This window comes from Clarias gariepinus, chromosome 8, assembly GCF_024256425.1.
Source record: "Clarias gariepinus isolate MV-2021 ecotype Netherlands chromosome 8, CGAR_prim_01v2, whole genome shotgun sequence".
NCBI classification, from domain to species: Eukaryota; Metazoa; Chordata; class Actinopteri; order Siluriformes; family Clariidae; genus Clarias; species Clarias gariepinus.
The window spans coordinates 14,638,249-14,659,249 of NC_071107.1; the positions used below are offsets into that span (position 1 = coordinate 14,638,249).

Sequence of the window (21,001 nt, forward strand, 5' to 3'; positions counted from 1 at the left end):
AGCTTCCAACTTCAGCCCGTATCCAGCACTCTCTACCTGATATGGCCATAAAAGCTGGTTTGAACGGAGGCCTGAGAAATTAGAATATTTTTTTTTTTTATATATATAAAATAAATAAATAAATAAAATTTTTAAAAACTATATGAGGAATAAAACTGAAAAGCTCACAGCACCCCTATTCCCAGGTATGGTTGTACGTGAAAGCTGGTTTGAAGGAAGGCCTATTTAAACAATTAAGAGAGAAACACCAAAAAGTCTTCAAAGCCTTATAGATTGTACAACTTCTGGCAAAAAGTATGGAATCACTACTGTTGGAAAATGTTTATTCAATTGTATAGGGGAAAAAAATAATCAGACATGCCGCAAAATTTGTTTCTTCTAACATTCCAACATTCCCACTTTAAGAAACATTTATAAAATTAAAATAATAAAAACTGTAACCAATTGCAACTGTCTTTGCAGATCAAATAGAGGAAATGTTATTAAAATATTATGGAATCATGAAACAAAACACTACAGTACACCACTAGTACTTTATTGCACCACCTGCAGCAGTATTCTTCCTCCATCCGACTCCAACTTTCTCTTACTGCAATTGCCAGATCAGTTTTGCGGGTTGGAGCCTACCATTTTTTTTATTCTTACCATAGATTTTAATTTGGATTGAGGTTTAGTCTATTTGCAGGCCATGCCATTAAAATGATACTTTATGTCTTTCTTGAAGGAAGATTTCACAGCTTTTGCCCTATGTTAAGAAGCATAGATGCTTAAAGTGTTTTTAGGCAGTCATCTTCATATGTTTTATGGAACTGCGCCAAAGTTTCAGCATCATCACCCTGCCCAATGCAAATTCGTAATTCATCACTGAATATCACCTTCATCCAGTCATCCACAGTCCATGATTGCTTTTCTTTAACCTTGTGACCACTGTAACCTTGTTTTTTTGTATAGGCGTTAATGATGGTTTTCGTTTGGCTTTTCTGTATGTAAATCCCATTTCCTTTAGGTAATGTTATACAGTTCAGTCACAAACATTAAATCCAGTTTCTGCCCACTTGTTCCTTATTTGTTTGTTGTGCATTTACTGTATTCAATGCATATTGTTTTAAGTTTTCTATCTTGATGGTTTGATGTCTTCCTTGGTCTAACAGTACGCTTCCCTTTTATAGCCTTTCTATTTGATTTGTGCTTGGTCCAGATGTTAGCCACTGCTGATTTCGAACAACCAACAACATTTTGTGATGATTTACCTTCTTGAAGTTTTATAATCCTCTTCTTTGTATCAATTGACATCTATCGTGCAGACTAATTAGCAGATGTAATTTGATGCAGTTGTTAAAGTACATGGTGATTCCAAAATATTTTCGTCAGAACTGAGTAATTCCATATTTTTTGTGTGATTTTTTTTTTTTTAATGATTCCATTTTTTTTAAGTCTCAGGAACTGAATTAGGGACCTGTATATTTCTTCCAAAACATATTCCATAGACATGTGTTTAAATGATGATGGTCTAACACAACAATTTAATTAGAATTAATCTGGGATAGAATCTGTTGCGGTGAAGTTCATAGCTTGTGATTAACATTACTTCCATACTGGACAAACCATTTGATGAACAATCACCACCAAACAGGGCCAGTATGATCTGAAGACATTAAGCTAAATGAGATCAATGAGATCTGAACCATTTAAGATAATGCAAGAAAGCAGACTTTTATTAGATATCAGCAATGAAAACCTAAAACAACACCATCAAATGATCAGAAAATCCAACGGGAAGAATCTTTCATTCTTTAAGAATGTTAAATGATGTCTGAAACAAGAAAACCTATCCAATCTGCGTTTCTCTCCAAATGTCAGTTAAGCTGTGGCTAACTGCTTCATTCCACATTTCAAGGCGGCATAGAGTTCCAAAATTATGGTGTTGTGTAATTGGTCTTTGCCCTTTAAATGCATGTACCCACTGTCTTTCTGGTGCTTTCTGGATGGAACAGGTGCTTGTACCTAGTCGTCTTTGCTTTGCAACTATATTTTACCTTGGACCATGATTAGGTTACGTAATTATCAGATAAATGCCAAGGGACTTAGGAGCATTAAGGGTGGGTCTCCAGTAGGCAGCAGAAAAGCTTCAAAGCCTTATAGATTTTAAGTTTCAGGAATTTATGTACACATTTATTCCATAGATATATATTTGAATTATGATGGTCAAACACAGCAGTTTCATTAGATTTGTTTAGTGTGAAGGTCTAGTTGTATTTGTGGAAGCACCAGAGCACACCTACATTATGATGCGTATGAACTTGCGTTAAGGCTATTTAAATCCTCTGGACTTTAACTCACCATACGATTGAATGATAGACTTTGTTAATACAGTAGATCATGGTGGCGCAGGGGTAAATTGCTCGCTGATTGGCCGAGCTCTCTCACTGGGGAGGGATGAGAGGTACTCGCGCTCCCACATTAATCACGGCTCTACAACCAACCAGGGGCGCCTGCGAGCTCAAGCAAGCGGAAGATGCGGAAAGCGTATGAAGGTAAAACAGTAGCAAAACCCGAGAGCTTGCAAATTCGAATGTGAGAACTTGTAAAATGAATATTTGTATTTGTAAGTTGGAATTTGTACTCACAGCTCTGATGTGAAAAGCTGCATCTATCGATTTGCACACCTGTGTTTTGAATTCGAAGTTGCAGATTAACAGGCACAATTGTGTACTACACATTTATCTTTGCGCTTTACTTCAGTTTCGGTGTACAACCACAAGTCGGCGCTCACAACCTCTCAGATCTGGCAATACAACCTCAAATCCCGGCGCTCTGACTTTTGCTACTCATTTTGCGATATTCCTGTAGCAAAACTGACTTGTGCACTTGTAAACGCGGGGGCGGGGCTGGGGTGGAAATGAAGTCATTTTATTGGTCAATGCCTCACCAATGAACATTTAATTGGTTGGAGCCAGCCAACGAAGTGGGACGTTTTGTGCGCGATGACGTCACAGACTACACAGAGCAGCTCGCGCCGTTTCGGTGGTGGTGGTCGTCTATGCCAACCAATTAAACGACATTGCTGCGCTTTTACTGGTATATAAAATCCAGTAAAACTAATGATAGTTAATAAAAAAAAAATTCCAAGCGTTTAAAAACAAAATAGCTGATACATATGCATACAAATGTTTGCATTGTGGCGGGCGTTGTTCATTAGTGAGGCATTGACCAATAAAATGACTTCATTTCCACCCCAGCCCCGCCCCCTCGTTTACAAGTGCACAAGTCAGTTTTGCTACAGGAATATCGCAAAATGAGTAGCAAAAGTCAGAGCGCCGGGATTTGAGGTTGTATTGCCAGATCTGAGAGGTTGTGAGCGCCGACTTGTGGTTGTACACCGAAACTGAAGTAAAGCGCAAAGATAAATGTGTAGTACACAATTGTGCCTGTTAATCTGCAACTTCGAATTCAAAACACAGGTGTGCAAATCGATAGATGCAGCTTTTCACATCAGAGCTGTGAGTACAAATTTCAACTTACAAATACAAATATTCATTTTACAAGTTCTCACATTCGAATTTGCAAGCTCTCGGGTTTTGCTACCGTTTTACCTTCATAAAAGCGCTGTCGTCCGCCCCAACGGTGCGTGAGCGAGCAGTTCGAAAAGATGCGGTCGGCTGTCGTCACGTGGTTTGAAGGAAACACGTGACAGTCTTCGGCCCTTCCGACTGAGTGGTAGTAGTAGCCTTGATGTGGGAGCCCCCTAGTGACGGGAAGAATTGGGTACCACTAAAATAGGGAGAAAATCGGGGAAAGAAAGCCAAACATCTAGCTTTCAGTAGTATTAGGGATTACCGTAATGTACTAGGATGCAGTTAGGACAGGTTACACATAAAGAACAATGCAAATGGTTTATATAATTTAATTCACTTGCTTGTTCAGAGCTGCATTCCAAATCTTCTAAAGTGCATTCTAAGCAGTGCAGGCAAAGGTCAAGCTTAGATAAGCCAGGCTATGAAAAATCCTTTTACCTTTTTAACTATTACACTAAATAAAACATTAATTGATTAATTAATCAAGTTAGCTAGAAGAACAATTCATTTATTTAATCAAGCATTTTTATAAATAGATTTGCTTTAGGTAAAAGAGCAGATCTGGGGGACTCACGGACGTAGAGTATTATGGTGAACTGGTATGTTTAGATGCTGTCCTCCTCACTCTCATTGATCACTCAGGTTTGTTGACGGTGAGGTGATTGGTTGCTTTACATCTCAGGAAGCCCTCATGTCTGTGTTTCCTTCTGGCTCTCCCTTTTAGTTATGCTGTCATAGTTAGTCCTGCCGAGGTCTCTGCTTGCACTCTACAGTTAATATACATTCACATTATACATTGTGTGACTGTGACCAGACCTAACTGTTATCTCTTCTCTTCTGCTATCCTGCTCTTTCTCTTCCCTCTCTCTGTCGAGCTACACATGACGTTCCTGAGCTGCCAGTGATCCAGACTCCCTCTGCCCTCCGGACCTGTCTGACCCATCCTGGTGCCGCGCTTCTGGTTGGAGATCTCGTCACATGGATGCCCCGTGTGTCTCTTTGGGATGCATCTGGACTGGTGCCTCGACTGGTGTTGGCAGCTGTTTCTCTGAGGACTTGACCGTTTGATAGTTCAGGACTGGAACTTCATACAAGTCTACCTGAGTTTTCAATAACTAACTGGACTCCATATTAACAACAATTAACATCAACTGTTATGCTGAACTGCCTGCCAACTAACACACAGTATTAATGCAGATCAATTCCTGCTCTCTGACCCTGCTGATCTTGACCATTTTGATTCATACACATTCAAATTCCATACAAACTTAAATAATTCTTTTGATTGTGTAAAGCTGCTTTGGGACAATGCCAATAAATAAAAAATAAATATACAAATAAAATTGAATTGAATTGAATTTGTTAGGAGTTATAAGTTAAGACTTTTATTTTTACATATATATTACAGCACAGTGAAATTCTTTCTTGACATATCCTAGCTTAACTGGGGTCAGAGCGCAGGGTCAGCCATGGAGCAGATAGGGCCTTGCTCAAGGGCCTAACAATGGCAACCAGCAGGTGAAATAAAGGTAAAATGTTTTTATGCATTTCATTCAATTTTAAAGATGACAGATGGCAATTAAATTGAAACATTAAGAAAACATAATAAATGTGTTGTATTGTGGGGCATGGTCAATGCCAAGAGACTGAGAGTTAGGTATGCAGGGAAAGGATACACACGTGAGGAGAGTGTGGCTAATTTATTGTCCGTGTGTTGCTTCGAGCCAGGAAAATAATCTAAAAGAGAAACCCAAAAAGCTTAAACACCATCAATAATGCGTGTGTGCATTGTATGATCCAATTAAAAAGGTTCGCTAGGGAGAACTGGCATAAAAAGCAGCACAGACACTAATTAGCCACGGTCACCTCAGGTGTGTTTATCTTTTCCCACATACCTGATTCTTATTTCAATTTGGTCATCAATATTAGTCCACAACTCAATTATTATTATATTAGTTGCACCAGAATATATTATTTGAATAGTGGCATGTTGGTAAGCACTGTAGCCTTGCACCTTCAGGGTTAAGGGTTCGATTTCCACCTCAGGTCTGTGTGTGGAGTTATGTTTTTCCCATGCTTGGTGTGTTTCCTCCAGGTACCCCACATTCCAAACACATGGATGGATCGGCACCCATTTAAGGGTGTACCATGCCTCATGCCCTGAGATTCTTGGGATAGGTTATAGGTTTTGTGTGAGCCTGTACAGAATAGGCAGTATGGAATATGTGTGTTCATTTCACTGGAATGTGTGTGTATATAGGGTAAAAAAGTGATTCCTTCTTCCAATATCCCACTATGTGTGATCTAAATAACTTTATACTAATTTTCAGCTAATCAAACTTAATGAACCCCCTATTTTTTCGTTGTTGATTTGTCATCATTCATCTGAATATCAAGAAGTATTAAGAAATATTAAGAAATATCTGCTATTTGATGTATATTGCAGGACGCTGTGCTCCTGGAGCTTTACCCAAGGACCAGATATGAGTCTATAGTATGAGATGGCAATTATGTTAAAACATTAAGAAAACTGAATAAATGTGTTGTTTTGGGGGCATGGTCAAGTGCCAAGGGAGTAAGACTCAGGTACACAGGGAAAGGACACAAACCTGAGGGGAATGTGGCTAATTAATGTCCATGTGTTGTTGTGTGCCAGGAAAATAATCTAAGGGAGAGGAACACACACAGAGATCAAACAGCATTAACAATGTGTGTGTGTGCATTGTATAATCCGTTGTTTACTAGGGACTTACATATTAACTTACATAAAACGTACATATAAAAGCAGATCACAGAAGCACTGACACTACTGCCACAGTCGTATACGATGCGCCTTACTGATGATCATATCCTCAAGCTCTGAGTTTCATGACTGTGTTTAGTACTTTGGTTTGTATTTGCTATTAAAGAGTAAAATAAATCTTGTTGTTATTGTAAGAATTTTTAATTACCAGGCACAATCTCCTTGTAGGGCTGAAACTGTCAAAATCCATTTAAAAGAGAAACCAGAGTGGTACCTGGAGAAGAACCCTCTTGGTCAAGTGCCCTCAGTGGAAACCTCCAGTGGTCATGTGGTTTATGAATCACCAATCACATGTTTCCCGCTGATCCCTTTACAAAAGCCCAGCAAAAGATACTGTATTGCTGGAGAAATACAGAGGTGTGTCTTTTCAGCTTACAGTATGTCTCATTAAATTTAAATACTTGTATATAGACAACATATATAAACTGAAAAAAAATATTTCTAAAAGATGACAATACTGCTTTTGATACAGTAGCAGTTGTTGTGACCCCTGATGGTTCTTCTGTTCTACAAAATTCCCATGAGCAAAATAAAACCAAATATGATAACCAGTAAAATTATTTTTTTAAAAATATTATTAAGTTTAGAAGAACTCCTACTATTTTCAAAATATGAAAAATGCGTATTAGTACATAATAGCTATGTAACAGGAAATAGGGCGGTAGTGCATTAATGAACACTGTTAAAAATTTAAGGTGCATTAATGAGGTACAAAAATGCTACCAAATAATAAATGAATCTAAAAAATATTGCTTCTATGTACACATGCATGATGATTGCAAATACAAGTGAGAATGAAACTGCATGGTGCACCACCAAGTAGTAACAGAGAGACTGAACCAGCAAGTATATAACCAGCAAATACTAATAAGATAAAAAAAGAGGATACAATGAATAAAGGATGTGACTATAGTACATTGAAGACGGAGTGTATATGATCATTGTGTTGTGAAAGGTGATCCCTCACTTGACACAGAGCAGAGTTATTGTAAAGTTTATTTCCAGTTGGCAGAAAGAACTTCCTGTGGCGGAGCTGAAGCATTTTCTTACTTTAAGTGCTCCGCTGTTTGGCCAGTAATTTGTGGAGGGGATGTGAGGTGTTCTCCATAATGGTTAACAGTTTGTGTTACACCCTTCTTTCCACTACAAGCTCCAAACATTCCAGGGGAGTGCCCAGTATTGAGCTAACATGTCTGAAGGAATGAATGATGCATGGGAAACTTGTGTGTGTGTGTGTATATAAGAAATACATTTTCCTAACTTAAATGTTATTGAGTTCAATAGTTTATTGTACATTACAAATATATAATCTTTATATAATCTTTATTACAGGCTCTAGGCCCAATAACAGAACATACAACATATACAAGGAAAAAAAAATAAATCTACATAAACATATAAAAATACACCCTTTTTCACAGGAGTCTTAAAAGGCACTCATACCAATGCTTCCATAGATGTGATTGATATCGGACCGAGCTACACATAGGACTTGTGAGCCTTACTATAATACAGTTTTCTGACTCATCAAGTCGACACATAAACATTAGGTTCCTCAAAAGGGCCTGTAAACAACTTAGCCTCACGTCACAAAAAAGCTTACTTGCACTGCTACTCCTAGGCTTCTTCAACAATATTCTCAGACAATCATTATATGCTACCTGCAGTTTGCGCATAGTCTTCTTTTTATAGTTGACCCATAATGGGGCTGCATACATAGGGGTGCAATAAGCACGAAACAAGTGCACCTTCACATTATCAGAGCAATAATGAAATTTCCTGACCAACATGTTCGCTTGGATATACAACATTTGTCTCTGCCTATACATGTCAGCATCATCTTCCATCTTGTCAGTAATAATATGCCCAAGATATTTTGTACAGTTAGATACACAGATACAATGTCCTGACAGGTAAAACATAGGGAAGTGCACCTTCTGATCTTCCTTAGTCCTACAAATCAACACAACACTCTTCTTTGCATTGTACTGTACATCAAACTCAACCCCATACTTGGAACATATATCCAACAACTGCTGGAACCCAACAGTGCTGGGGGACATAATAACTAAATCATCTGCATACATCAGGTGGTTTAACAGAGTACTCCCTATTACACAACCTGTCTTAAATTTCCCCAACTGCTTTGAAAAGTTGTCCATATATAAGTTAAACAGGGCTGGAGACAAAATCCCCCCCTGCCGTACTCCATTACTTACACTGAAGGGTGCCGATAGGCTATTTCCCCATTTAACCTGCATGCTTTGTTTGGCATACCAGTAAACCAGTATACGTATGATGCATCCCGGCACACCCCTAAGCATGAGTTTAGTAAAAAGCTTATGATGATTTACTCTGTCAAATGCCTTGGACGCATCAATAAACCCAGTAAACATTGTAGAGCCCTGCCTTCTGTAGGATTCAACAGCTTCTTTCAAGGCATAGATACATAGATCAGTACTATGCTGAGACTTAAAGCCAAATTGATTTTCTGTAGTGCAAATGAGCCCACTCAACTTTTCTAACACCTTTGAAAGAATGCTATCTATATATAATAAAAAAGTATTAAATGTTATTTGTCTTTTGTGGCTATGCTTCCAGGGTAGTGAGTTTGATTCCTGCATTAGGTTTGTGTGTGGAGTTTGCGCATTCTCCATGTGATTGATGGGTTTCCTTGTACATATAAAGAAAACGAAATAAATAAGTAAATGTAAACTACTTTCTGTCAAATTAAATTGGGGCTTGACTAGTTAGCTCCTCCATGTTCAATGTCTTATTAGTTATGTCCTGTTACCACAACCCTTACTGCTGAGATTTTGGGACTTTCCAGTTTTAAAGAAAGCATTAAGGTGCTTACTAAAGATAGATTTATGAAAATAACATTATGCACAAAAACAAACAAAATAAACCGACTCGTTCATGCACAAGACATTCCTATTACACACTACAGACGTAAACTCATATCTGGGTAATATTCACCTACTACTGGAGGAGCACTAGAAGCATTTTATCAAACCCTACTGGTTGTTTAAAGCGTATATTTCTTAGACTGGCCGTACTCACAGCAGTTCCGTCAGACACCGACGCCATATTGAAAGGATCGAAACCGCAGTTTCAAACTAACAACGGAAGTATCATTGGAGAGTTAAAATTAATAAATGTTTCAAAGTAAAATTAACAACACTGGACTTTTATTGGCGTTAGAGACAAAAATATGTAACAATGTTTTCCAGGCAAAACCTTCCTTCTGCATTATGATTGCCTACAAGATTTCTTTCCTGTCTGTGATTGTTCAGAGCTCCACAAGCGAACGAACCCTAAAGAACGAGGGCGGGACTTAACGCAACATGTTTACATCTGAAAGACAGCATTAATCGGAACAAGATGACAACTATAAAATAATAGGTGCTTAAAAGGGCATTATTTATCACATAAGCGACATGTGTTTCTGGAAATGTTTTCTTGTCACGTTATCTGCATAGTTTAGACAAAACTAGTGACTACTGTATCTACTGGTGAAGTTTATTATAACTAATGTCCAACATGTAAAAATGTTTTACTTACACGCCGGAAACTTGTTATATTGGCCGGAGTTTATAGCCTAACACTAAAGTCTTTCGAAAATGTAAACGGTTGCATCCACAAAAACAGTGGATTTTTTTTTAAGTGCAAAGTAGCACTATGCAATATGGCGGCGCTGTTCGACCACCGACGCTAATACAGTAGCCTGCCTGCAGCCAATCAGTCTGTGTGAGATATCTATGGTTAAACTTTAAATACGGTGGCAGTGAGCTTCATTCCAGAGTCCCACTTCCGCCTGCTTCTGTAACACAGCAGTCTATTCATCTGCGCAGGTAATTACTGGTTCATTTATTATTAGCAATAAATGCTATTTTTTAATCATACATAAACGCCTTTATCTTCGTCGTGAATTAAGTAAACAAACAAAAGTCCAGTGTGTTTTTCGGGAATGGGGAAGCATTAACTGGAAGAGAATCTACTGTAAACAAGTTGCAGAACTTTGCCAAGCCTTTTGAATACAGATATGCTGAAGTATTTCTTACAATTTCCTTCTGCAGATCCAGACTAAGACTATGGCTTCGAATGAGAAATGTTATGGAAAAGGTAAGAAATATTACTTACTATCTCTTACTAATGGCATAGTTACGTCACCTGGCTTTGTTTCTGTCGGCTATCATTTTATAACAGCAGAGTTACTGTGTTACTGTACACTGCATCATTATTGTAACACATTTAAGAAACTTTTAAATGAATAAGATGTGAAAAGTGTATGAAGAAATGAGTGTTTAATTAATGACGTGACAAAATAGTTCTGGGTGGAGTTATTGTCCAACAGGAGAGCTGAAACGAGCTAAGTCACCTTTGTTTAGTTTACATCGGACCATGATTGAGCATGTTATGTAATATGCAGATAAATGCCAAATGACTTAAGACTCCCAGAAACACAAGAAAGGCTTTGAAGCCTTATAGATTGTATGATTTTAAGATTCAGGAAATGAGTTATGGATACATTTTCTCACTCATCGTCTATAGCACTTTATCCTGCGTTCAGGGTCACAAGGGCCTGGAGCCCATCCCAGGAGGTTTAGGGCACGAGGCAGGGTACACCCTGGACAGGGTGCCAATTCATCGCAGGGCACACACACACACTCATTCACACACTATGGGCAATTTGGGAACGCCAATCAAGCTAAGCTACATATCTGGGTTAAACATAATAGGTTAAGGATCAATGCAAATGTTTTTGTGTTTAAAACTATTTTATTTACATGCTTGTTTAAAAACCTCCATTTTAAAAAATTTGCACAGGCAAAGGTCATGCTTAGATAATAAGCTATGCTAGGAAAATTTATTTTTAGAAATTAAAACAAATAAGAAACATTTTCATTTTTATGAATTAAAGTTAGCTTGCAACACAACTATATTGATTGTGCCGCTAAAAGGCTACCGGATATCTTTTGAAGGTGAAATGTTTTATTGCATGTTACTCAATTCAGGAGTTGACGGAGTTGAATCAACACATTTTAAGATGACAACTTGGACCATTTAATTAGTTTGTATTGGTTTACTTTAAGGCTGCAACTGATTACTTTTTTGATATTGAGTAATTATCAGTTATTAAAATTGATAATCAATGATTCTCAATATGAATTGGGTAAGTACGAAGTGTCTCTTATTTAGCTTTTGGGTTTGAATGTTTAAGCTTGTTTTAGGCAAGTGGTACTGTAACTAACAAAGGCATTAAAGATAAATATGTCACTTATACATAGATATATAGATATGGATATATTTATATAGCTATAGATATATTTGTCACTTTCCTGATAAGATAAAAAAAAATTCTGCTAAAATATAAAAAAGGTATATATGGCAGTTACTTAAAATTTTTAAAATAGCAGATGGCAATTATGTTGACACACTAAGAAAACTGAATAAATGTGTTGTGTTTTGGGGCATGATCAAGTGCCAAGGGAGTGAGACTCGGGTACGCAGGGAAAGGACGTACACCTAAGGGGAATGTGGCTAATTAATGTACATGTGTTGCTGTGTGTCAGGAAAATAATCTAATGGAGAGGAACACACACAGAGCTCAAACAGCATCAACAATGTGTGTGTGCGTTGTATAATCCATTGTTTACTATGGAAAACTTGCATATAAAAGCAGATCACAGCAGCACAGACATTGCTTGGCCACAGTTGCCACAAGTGTGTTTATCTTTTCCCACTTGATTCTCATTCTAATTTGGTCATTGATGATAGTCGACAACTCGATTATTATGAGTTGCACCACTACTCCTCGCACATAACACATGCCTTACTGATGATCATATCTTCAAGCTCTTGCAATATATTATATGAATTTCATGCAAAATAGCATGGTGGTTTTTATCAGATTTGTCATCACCCATCTGATAGTCTATGGATTACTTTAAGCTTCAGTTCTTCATTTGCTCTCTGATGTATATTGCAGGAAGCTGTTCTCCAGGGGCTGTTCCCAAAGGCCAGATACGAGTCTATAGTATGAGATTCTGCCCATACGCCCAGAGACCCAGACTGGTGCTCAAAGCTAAGGGCATAGAGTAAGTTCATAATTATGAATTTCATGACTGTGTTTAGTACTTTGGTTTGTATTTGCTATTAAAGAGTAAAATAGATCTTATTGTTATTGTAAGAATTCATAATTACCAGCCACAATCTCCCTGTAGGGCTGAAATTGTCAACATCCATTTAAAAGAGAAACCCGAGTGGTACCTGGAGAAAAACCCTCTTGGTCAAGTGCCTACAGTGGAAACCTCCAGTGGTCATGTGGTTTATGAATCACCAATCACATGTGAATACCTGGATGAGCTGTACCCTGAGAAAAAACTGTTTCCCTCTGATCCCTTTGCAAAAGCCCAGCAGAAGATGTTGTTGGAGGAATACTCAAAGGTGTGTCTTTTCAGCTTACAGTCTTATTAAATTTAAATACTTGGGTGTAGACAAAATTTATAGACGGATTTTTTCTTTTTCTTTTTTAATGACAACACCCCTTTTGGTACCGTGGCAGTTCTTGCAATCTCTGTTAGGGCTATAAAGGAGTCTTCAACCATACAAAAATCACAAGGAAATGTTTAGTTCTTGTGATTCCTGCTTGGGGATTTAAAGCAGTCTTCAGCTAATACAACAATTCCAACAACATTTTTACTTTCAGGTCATTCCTCTGTTCTACAAAATTCCCATGACAAAAATAAAAGGTGAGGATGTGTCGGCACTAGAAGCAGAGTTGAGGGAAAAGCTCTCCAAAATGAACAAGGTGTAGTACAATAAAGGTTTTACAAAATAATTTCACAAATGTATATATTCAATAAAAAATTTTTAAGCAATATGGTTTAAGTCTCAACATTTGATATACATTTTTTTCCCTTTTTGTGTTATACTTTTGCAGGTTCTTATTAACAAGAAAACCAAATACTTTGGAGGTGATTCAGTGACTATGATTGACTACCTGATCTGGCCCTGGTTTGAGAGGGTGGAGGCCTATCAGATCAAACAGTATGATTTCATATTTATACAAAATCACATTAAGAGCAAACAAAAAAAAACTATAAAAACAATAGGTGTCTTTAAATCAGATCATGTTGCATTCACCTGATGGTAGAAATTCAAAGTTTGACTACTAAATATTCTTATTTTTAATGTATGCAGGGTTTGCCTTTGGAAAGCTGATTTTTTGTTTAAGAACGTTTTGCATATGAACATGCTCTCATTCTATTTCAGCTGTCTGGATGGCAAACCGGAGCTAAACAACTGGATTTCACGCATGCAAGAGGATCCAGCAGTGAAGGCACTGATGTTCAGCCCAGCTGACCACAAAGCCTTTTTTAACTCGTTCTTGGAGGGACATGCCAATTATGACTATGGCTTATAAAAATGTCAAAAAAAAAAAAAAAGAAACTTTATTAACAAGAAAATCAAATAAGGAATAATTGTTTTTCAGTACATAAATTTGTACAAGTACAATGCCTTGTCACCTACTCTTTCATGAAATGGTATTAAAGTACCTTTTGTTAAATTCCACATTTGTATATTTCATTTATTTCATTTAATTATAGTTTTGCTTGTTGGCTAAAAGAGTGTTATGTTTTTTAAATTTTACATAATGTTCCTACTTTATCAAAGTCACCATTGATTTCATTAGGCTTTCGAATTGAATACACTTATTGGGAATCTACCATGAAGGATAGACCATTTCATTGCATGGCACTGAGCATACACTCATGCACAACTAGGGGCAATTTAAAAATTTAGTCAGTCCACCTACTGGCATGAACATGCACAGAAATTCCATTCAGACAGGAACTCAGATCAACCGGGTGGCCCTAATGTCATGAATGAACAACATTACTTGCAGACTCAACACTCTCATTAAATCTGGGCTTGGGACTGCATCAAGTGGCTGAGATTTGAGCATTGGATGGGAATTGAACCCGGGCCTATTTGTTATGGTGTGCCAGGTTTAAATCACTGTCGGGCCCAAATCAGTAAACTAGATTCTATCACTGTATAGGGTGTTATTTAAAGCACAATAAAATAGCTGTCTTGCCTATAACCAAAGTAATATTCCAACATGCCCAATCCATGCAAACACACAGACACACTCACTCACATATATATATATATATATATATATATATATATATTGGGAACAAAAATTCTATAATCGTAGTCATGTGAACCAAGTAATTTTTGTGCTTACAAACTATTTAAAGAGACAATTATGCAATATCTGACCATCTATTCAGAACTTCCTACCATCTTTACATATACAATCTGTAAAACTATATGCCTAAAAATGTTTCTGAACGGTAATTTGTAAGGGTGACTTCTGCCTTTTTAGACCTATTATTTCTTTTCCAAGAAAGAAACAACCTGAAGGAATCAGTTGCAAAAAAAACTTCCTTAGAACTCTCGTTACATGTTTAAGCTAAGTTTTCATAAAGTCTTTCAAGAAGAAAGGAGGTTATAATAACATCAGTGGTGTACTGAAAATCACACGGGAGTGCTACAGTATGGCTAGGTGTCCACAAACTGTTGGCTGTATAATACGAGAGAGTATAAAAAAGTTTTAAGGTTAGTGAGTAACAGATGCGGTCAGTTTTGCCATATGTTCTCCCTCAGATGCCTACCTGCCTCGCCTTTTACAGTCATAATAATAATCAGCTCTTCCAAAGTAAGGGTTGTTGCTTTGTCTCAGGGTCATACACATACACCCAAGTTTCGTCAACAGAAATTATCATCAACATAAAAGATGGGTCATTCACAGCACGTGGACATTGTTCTTGGCAAACGTCGATGCAAGGTTCCTTTTGCTCCTGGGTCAGCAGCCTGGGGACGAAGTTGGCAGCAACATGGCATGTGTTCAAATCACATGTGAAGTGTTGGCAGCAGTGTTGGAGATTTTTCTTTAACAATCATCATACAAAAGTTGCCGAATGGTTTTGACATTTTTGGGTGTTGAGCTCGTTTAAGGTCTTCCTGATCACCCTCATCGTCTTCCAGTGATGTTCTTCCGCTTTTGATGTGTGCATGACACTCAAATCACCTCAAACGACTCATTGCAGCATTCCTGCCATCTTGACAAATTATTTCAAATGTCTCTTTAGCACATTTGCCCAGTTTCACACAGAATCTTTCGTTTGTTCTTTACTCTGACTTGCTGAACATGATAAAATAGCAGACATGGTGATGCATAGTCAGAATAGCACCAGCTGCACAGCTCACAATGTACACAGGGCGACGTCTTTTGGCACACTGACTTATGAAGGTCAGTGCGCCCTGTTGACTGTGTGCGCAACCTTGTGCTGCCTCTATTGGGGTGTTACAAAACTCCTTTTGATACCACCTCGTATAGCAGAATGTACAGGAGAGAAATAAATCAGTATACAGTGCCGTGAAAAAGTATTTGCCTAATTCTTTTTGGCAGATTTGTCCGACTTAAATGGTTCAGATCCTTAAAAAATATACACAAAGACAACCTGAGTAAATACAACCTCTCATTTTAATGGAGATTTTATTTATCATGGGAAAAATCACTATCCAAACCTGTCCGGGCCTACTTGAAAAAGTAATTGCCCCCTAAACCCGATTAACTGGTTGCGCCACCCTTCATGTCAACAACTGCAATCAAGCGTGTGCCACAACTGTGAAGGAGCTCTTCTTTTCAGAATTATTTTAATTGAGCCACATTGAAGAGTTTCCAAGCATGAACGCCTGTTTAAGGTCATATCAATTGAAATTATGTTCAGACTTTGACTAGGCCACTCCAAAGACATTTAGAGTGGACTTGCTGGTGTGTTTCAGATCATTGTCCCAGTGCATAACCCAAGTGTGCTTGAGCTTGAGGTCATGAACTGGTGGCATTCTCCTTCAGGATTTTCTGATAGAGCGCAAAATTTATGGTTCATCTATTGTCCAGGTCCTCCAGGCGTAAAGCAGCCCCAGAACATCACACTATCACTGCCATGTTTGACTGTTGGTTTAGATGTTTTTTTTTTATGAAATGCTGTGTTAGCTTTACACTTGTATTTTTATGTATTTCTACTGCAGGTCCAGACGGAGACTATGGCTTTGATATAGAAATGCTATGGAAAAGGTAAGAAATATACACACAGGACTGACCACTAACTTTCTGGATTCCTTTACTTGGTTTTGTTTGTGCCAGCTATGCCATGCGTGACACGAGTAATAGGTAATATGTGCGGACAATGCATCAAATACAACGCGTTTAAGCAAATCTATAAACTTTAAAAAGTATAAAATGTGAAATGTGTCTGAAAAAAAAAATCTGCATTTTCATAATGAATTGGCATAATAGACCTGGGTTGGGTGGGTTAGAGTCCAGAACGAGTGTTGATAAGGATAAGCTAATAAGCTAAGTCATCATTGTTTATTTTACATTGAACAGTAATGTAAAGCATGTTGTGTAACATGCCGGAGAGAACAAAGAAGTTTAGGGTTGGGTCACTAACAGCCAGCAGATCACCTTAAGTGCCTTAACACAGATTTTTGAAAACTGTGCTAACGAGATCGGGCATCATTTTCACAACATATTTTATGTCTTTGTTTTATGGTGATGATAATAGCTTAAGATGACACCTCAGTAAGTATTCAGGTATTAGATCAGTTAATTGTCAAGGTCATAGCTTACATGATTCTCAAAATCCCTAAATCATTCAATGTGCTCCATGTATTTATTTGTGGTGATTCTTACATTTAATGGGACAAGTGGACACAAACCATGGCAGTAATAAAATGCATAATATAGCCTTAAAGATACAAAGTTTTTGTTTTTTCCTTCTGAATATTTTTTTTATTTTTTTAAGCTTCAGTTTAAAATTTTCGTTCTGGTATGTTTTGCAGGAAGCTGTGGGGCTGTACCCAAAGGCCAGACCCGAATCTATAGTATGAGATTTTGTCCATATGCCCAAAGAGCCAGGCTGGTGCTCAAAGCAAAGGGCATAGAGTACATATCAATTAATATTTTTAATTGTCTATACTACTTTGGTTTGTATTTGTATTTGGAGTTATCATTCTAATAGCTGTGATGGGCCTTCTAAGGCTGAAACTGTCAATATCAATTTAAAAGAAAAACCCGAGTGGTACCTGAAGAAGAAACCTCTTGGTCAAGTGCCCACAGTGGAGACCTCCAGTGGTCAAGTGGTCTGTGAATCACCAATCACATGTGAATACCTGGATGAGCTGTACCCTGAGAAAAAACTGTTTCCCTCTGATCCCTTTGCAAAAGCCCAGCAGAAGATGTTGCTGGAGGAATACTCAGGTGTGTCCTTTCAGCTTACAGTAAGCCACACTGTTTTGTGTTAAATACACAAATGTAAACAAAATACATAGAAGAATAAAAAAAATTCTTCCAAAGATGACTAAACCCATTTCAGTACAGTATTAGTTGTCGACTACTTCACCTGGCTGTTTTTTAGTTGTGATTCCTGCTTGGGGATTTAAAGCAGTCTTCAGCTAATACAACAATTCCAAGAACATTTTTACTTTCAGGTCATTCCTCTGTTCTACTAAATTCCCATGAGCAAGAACGAAGGTGAGGATTTGCCGGCAATAGAAGCAGAGTTGAGGAAAAAGCTCTCCAAACTAAACAAGGTATAGTACATGACGGTTTTACCTCAAAACAAAAAAAAAAACATTTGCTTGTAAAATATGTCTACACTGAAAAAAGTTTAACTCTAAAATTTAATACTTTTATTGTCTTTCAGTACATACATCTTTACAAGGATCATGCCTTGTCACCTACTCTTTAATGAAATTGTATTAAAGTACCTTTGTTTAATTTTAGGTTTTGTACATTTCATTTGTTAAATATAATTTAGTTTGTTGTCTTAAGGCAAACAAGAGTCCTTTATAGTGTTGAACTTTTCTTACTTTCCTGTCTTGGCACAGTAACCTTTCAATTCATTAGTCTTATTTTGGTGTCAACTTCAGGGTTTATACTCATCAGAGATCCTAAGCTGTCTTATTTGTAACATACTCTACTGTTCAAAAGTTTTAGAACACTTTCAAACTCCATGGTGGTTCCTGATTTTTATTTCTTTCTACATTGTAAAGGAATGCTGAAGGCGTCCAAAAAATTCATTAATCTCCTTTGAACAGTTGATATTGAGATGTTTCTGATACTTATGCTCTGTAAAGACTTCATAACGCCTCTAATCTGAGGTGCTGTTAATGGTTCATTTTTCAGGCTGATAACTCTAAATGAACTTCTCGTCTGCGGCAGAGGTAGGTTTTGGTCTCGCCCTCCTGGGATGGCCTTTATGAGAGCCAGTTCCATTATGGTGCTTGACGGATTTTGCAAATGCACTCGACAATACTGTTCTTGCAAGAACTATTACAGAAAGGCTGACCTCTGTGTTAAAATAACAACTAACTGTTGTTTTTCTTGTGAAATAAATCACTAAACAAAAACAAAGAAATTTACAAGTGACCCCAAACTTTTGAATGGTAGTGTATGTCTTCTTTACATCTGCAAAGTGAATATGCTTATAGGGAGTTGACTATGAACGGGATATCGTTTCACATTCTTATAATACTGTCCAGACATAGTAATAGAATAAAATATATTGTAGGATTAGTTTAAAGCAATAATAAATAATTTGTTTATCCTATTACTGCATTTGAATAGTATTAAGGTTTTTTTTCTTTCTGTGTTTGCATGGATTGGGAATGTTCAAATATTACTTTGATTATAAAAATTGTGCTCTGATTAGAAAAAAACCTTTTTCATATACATGTGACAGCGATTATTTACTAATGAAAAATATTTCACCGGTATGTGGAAACAAGTCTTTTTTCTAATCAGAGTACAATTTTTGTCATTTGTACTAAGTACTTTCAGTGCTTACAAACTATTTATATAGACTTCAGATGGTAATTCGTACTTTATTTGTAAAAAAAATTTTGAAGTTTTTTGGAACTGTATTTGCCATGTGTTTAGGAAAATTATGTGTTTTTTCATAAATAGTAAATTAAATGTTTCAGTGGATGATGGTTATTCGGGGTGCCTTAAAGGATGGGGGGGTTAGTTTGTAAGTAACAACAAGTCCAAGGGCCCTTAAGTGACACATAGTTTAAAAAGACTGGCTTCATCAATGTTGCCAGCCCAGTGTATTAGGTTTTCAGGGGAGAGAGTATCGGTGCACCTCTCTATGGAGATAGCATTGCCTGAAGAAACAAGAGGCATTAAATATTTTTAGAATATGTTGTAAACAATAACTTTTTCTGATTCTGTGTCCTGCACAAAACCCAACTGAACTCCTTTTTGATTAACTCACATTAATTTCTGGTCTCATGCTCTTGTTGCTGAATGAGCATATCCTCACAGACATGCATCAAAATCTAGTGGAAAGTCTTTCCAAAAGAAATTGATGTTATTCTTATTATAACATCAGTGGTGACCTGAATTTGAAAAGAGATGTTTAAAACCACATAAATGTTGGTTATAGAATATGGCAGAATGTACAGAAAACAAAGCTGAGCAGCTTAATCAGTGTATAAGTTTGCATAAGTACTGATTCTGTTTCTGTGAGCTATGCCATGCATAACATCAGTAAAAGGTACTGTGAGCAGACACTACATAAATTACAACATAATTAACACATCTGTAAAATTTTAAATGTATAGGATGTCAAATGTGCATGAAGAAATTTAGCATTTGTATAATGAATTGGCAAAATAGACTTGGGTGGGTTAGGCCGATAAGGATAAGCAAAGTCATAGTTGTTTATTTTACACTGAACAGTGATTTAAAGCATGTTGTGTAACATGCGGTAAAGGACAAATAATAAAATAATAATTTAGGGTTGGGCCACCTGGAACCACTAGAACAGCTTTAATGCCTAAACACAGATTCTTGGGAACTGTGCTAGAGAGATCATGAAAACATTCATTATTGCCAATTGTGACATCTAAATAAGCACATATACCTAAATTCAGGTATAAGATGTGTTAAAGATCAAGGTAATAGCTTATGATTTACATAGACCATTCAATGAACCATTGTGTTTCGTGGAGGAACCATGTGATCATCTTGGAAGTGGCCATCCATTGGAAGAGAGATATATAAGTAAAATATGTCTACAAAAAAAAAGTTATTTACGTTTTTTTTTTTTTTGTTATTCATTTGTAATTATAATTTTGATTGTTGCCTGAAGGAGAACAAGAGTCCTTTATAGTGTTGAACTTCACTTACTTTCCTGTCTTGGCACAGACACTCCATTCATTATGGTCTGGGTCTGATTCTGGTGTCTCAGGATTCATTAATCGATGGATTGATCAATTAATCAGAGATCCTAAACTGTCTTATTTGTAACTTATTTGTCTTACTTGGAGAGTAAATATGCTTATAGGGGGACAACTATGGGCAGGATACCATTTCTTTTCAGGGCATAATGCACAAAGTGATTTACACCTAGGATCAATTTAGAGTAGGCAGTCCACCTACTGGTATCAACATGAACAGACATTCCTCACAAAGAGGAACCCAAAGGTCAACCAGGTGGCTCTGAAAGCAGTAATGAGCAACGCTACTTGCTGTGCAACT

At 37.1% G+C, this 21,001-nt stretch overlaps 1 protein-coding gene and 1 pseudogene across 1 annotated transcript; both read left to right on the forward strand.

Moving 5' to 3' along the window:
• Positions 1-9,753: 9,753 nt before the first annotated feature.
• Positions 9,754-13,956, forward strand: LOC128529433 (glutathione S-transferase omega-1-like). Its single transcript, XM_053502925.1, has 7 exons — positions 9,754-10,232; positions 10,458-10,503; positions 12,371-12,479; positions 12,606-12,828; positions 13,091-13,192; positions 13,325-13,431; positions 13,657-13,956. The coding sequence occupies exons 2-7, from the start codon at positions 10,473-10,475 to the stop codon at positions 13,805-13,807; spliced, it is 723 nt and encodes a 240-aa protein (XP_053358900.1). The 5' UTR covers positions 9,754-10,232; positions 10,458-10,472; the 3' UTR covers positions 13,808-13,956.
• Positions 13,957-15,618: 1,662 nt separating this feature from the next.
• Positions 15,619-18,054, forward strand: LOC128528851 (glutathione S-transferase omega-1-like; annotated as a pseudogene).
• The last annotated feature ends 2,947 nt before the right edge of the window (positions 18,055-21,001 follow it).

Bases quoted from the DNA above. Each gene is read 5' to 3' on its own strand.
- LOC128529433 (XM_053502925.1), top strand. From the start codon at position 10,473: ATGGCTTCGAATGAGAAATGTTATGGAAAAG. The intron at 10,504-12,370 runs GTAAGAAATATT...TGTATATTGCAG, and splicing joins TGAGAAATGTTATGGAAAAG to GAAGCTGTTCTCCAGGGGCT. The intron at 12,480-12,605 runs GTAAGTTCATAA...ATCTCCCTGTAG, and splicing joins CTCAAAGCTAAGGGCATAGA to GGCTGAAATTGTCAACATCC.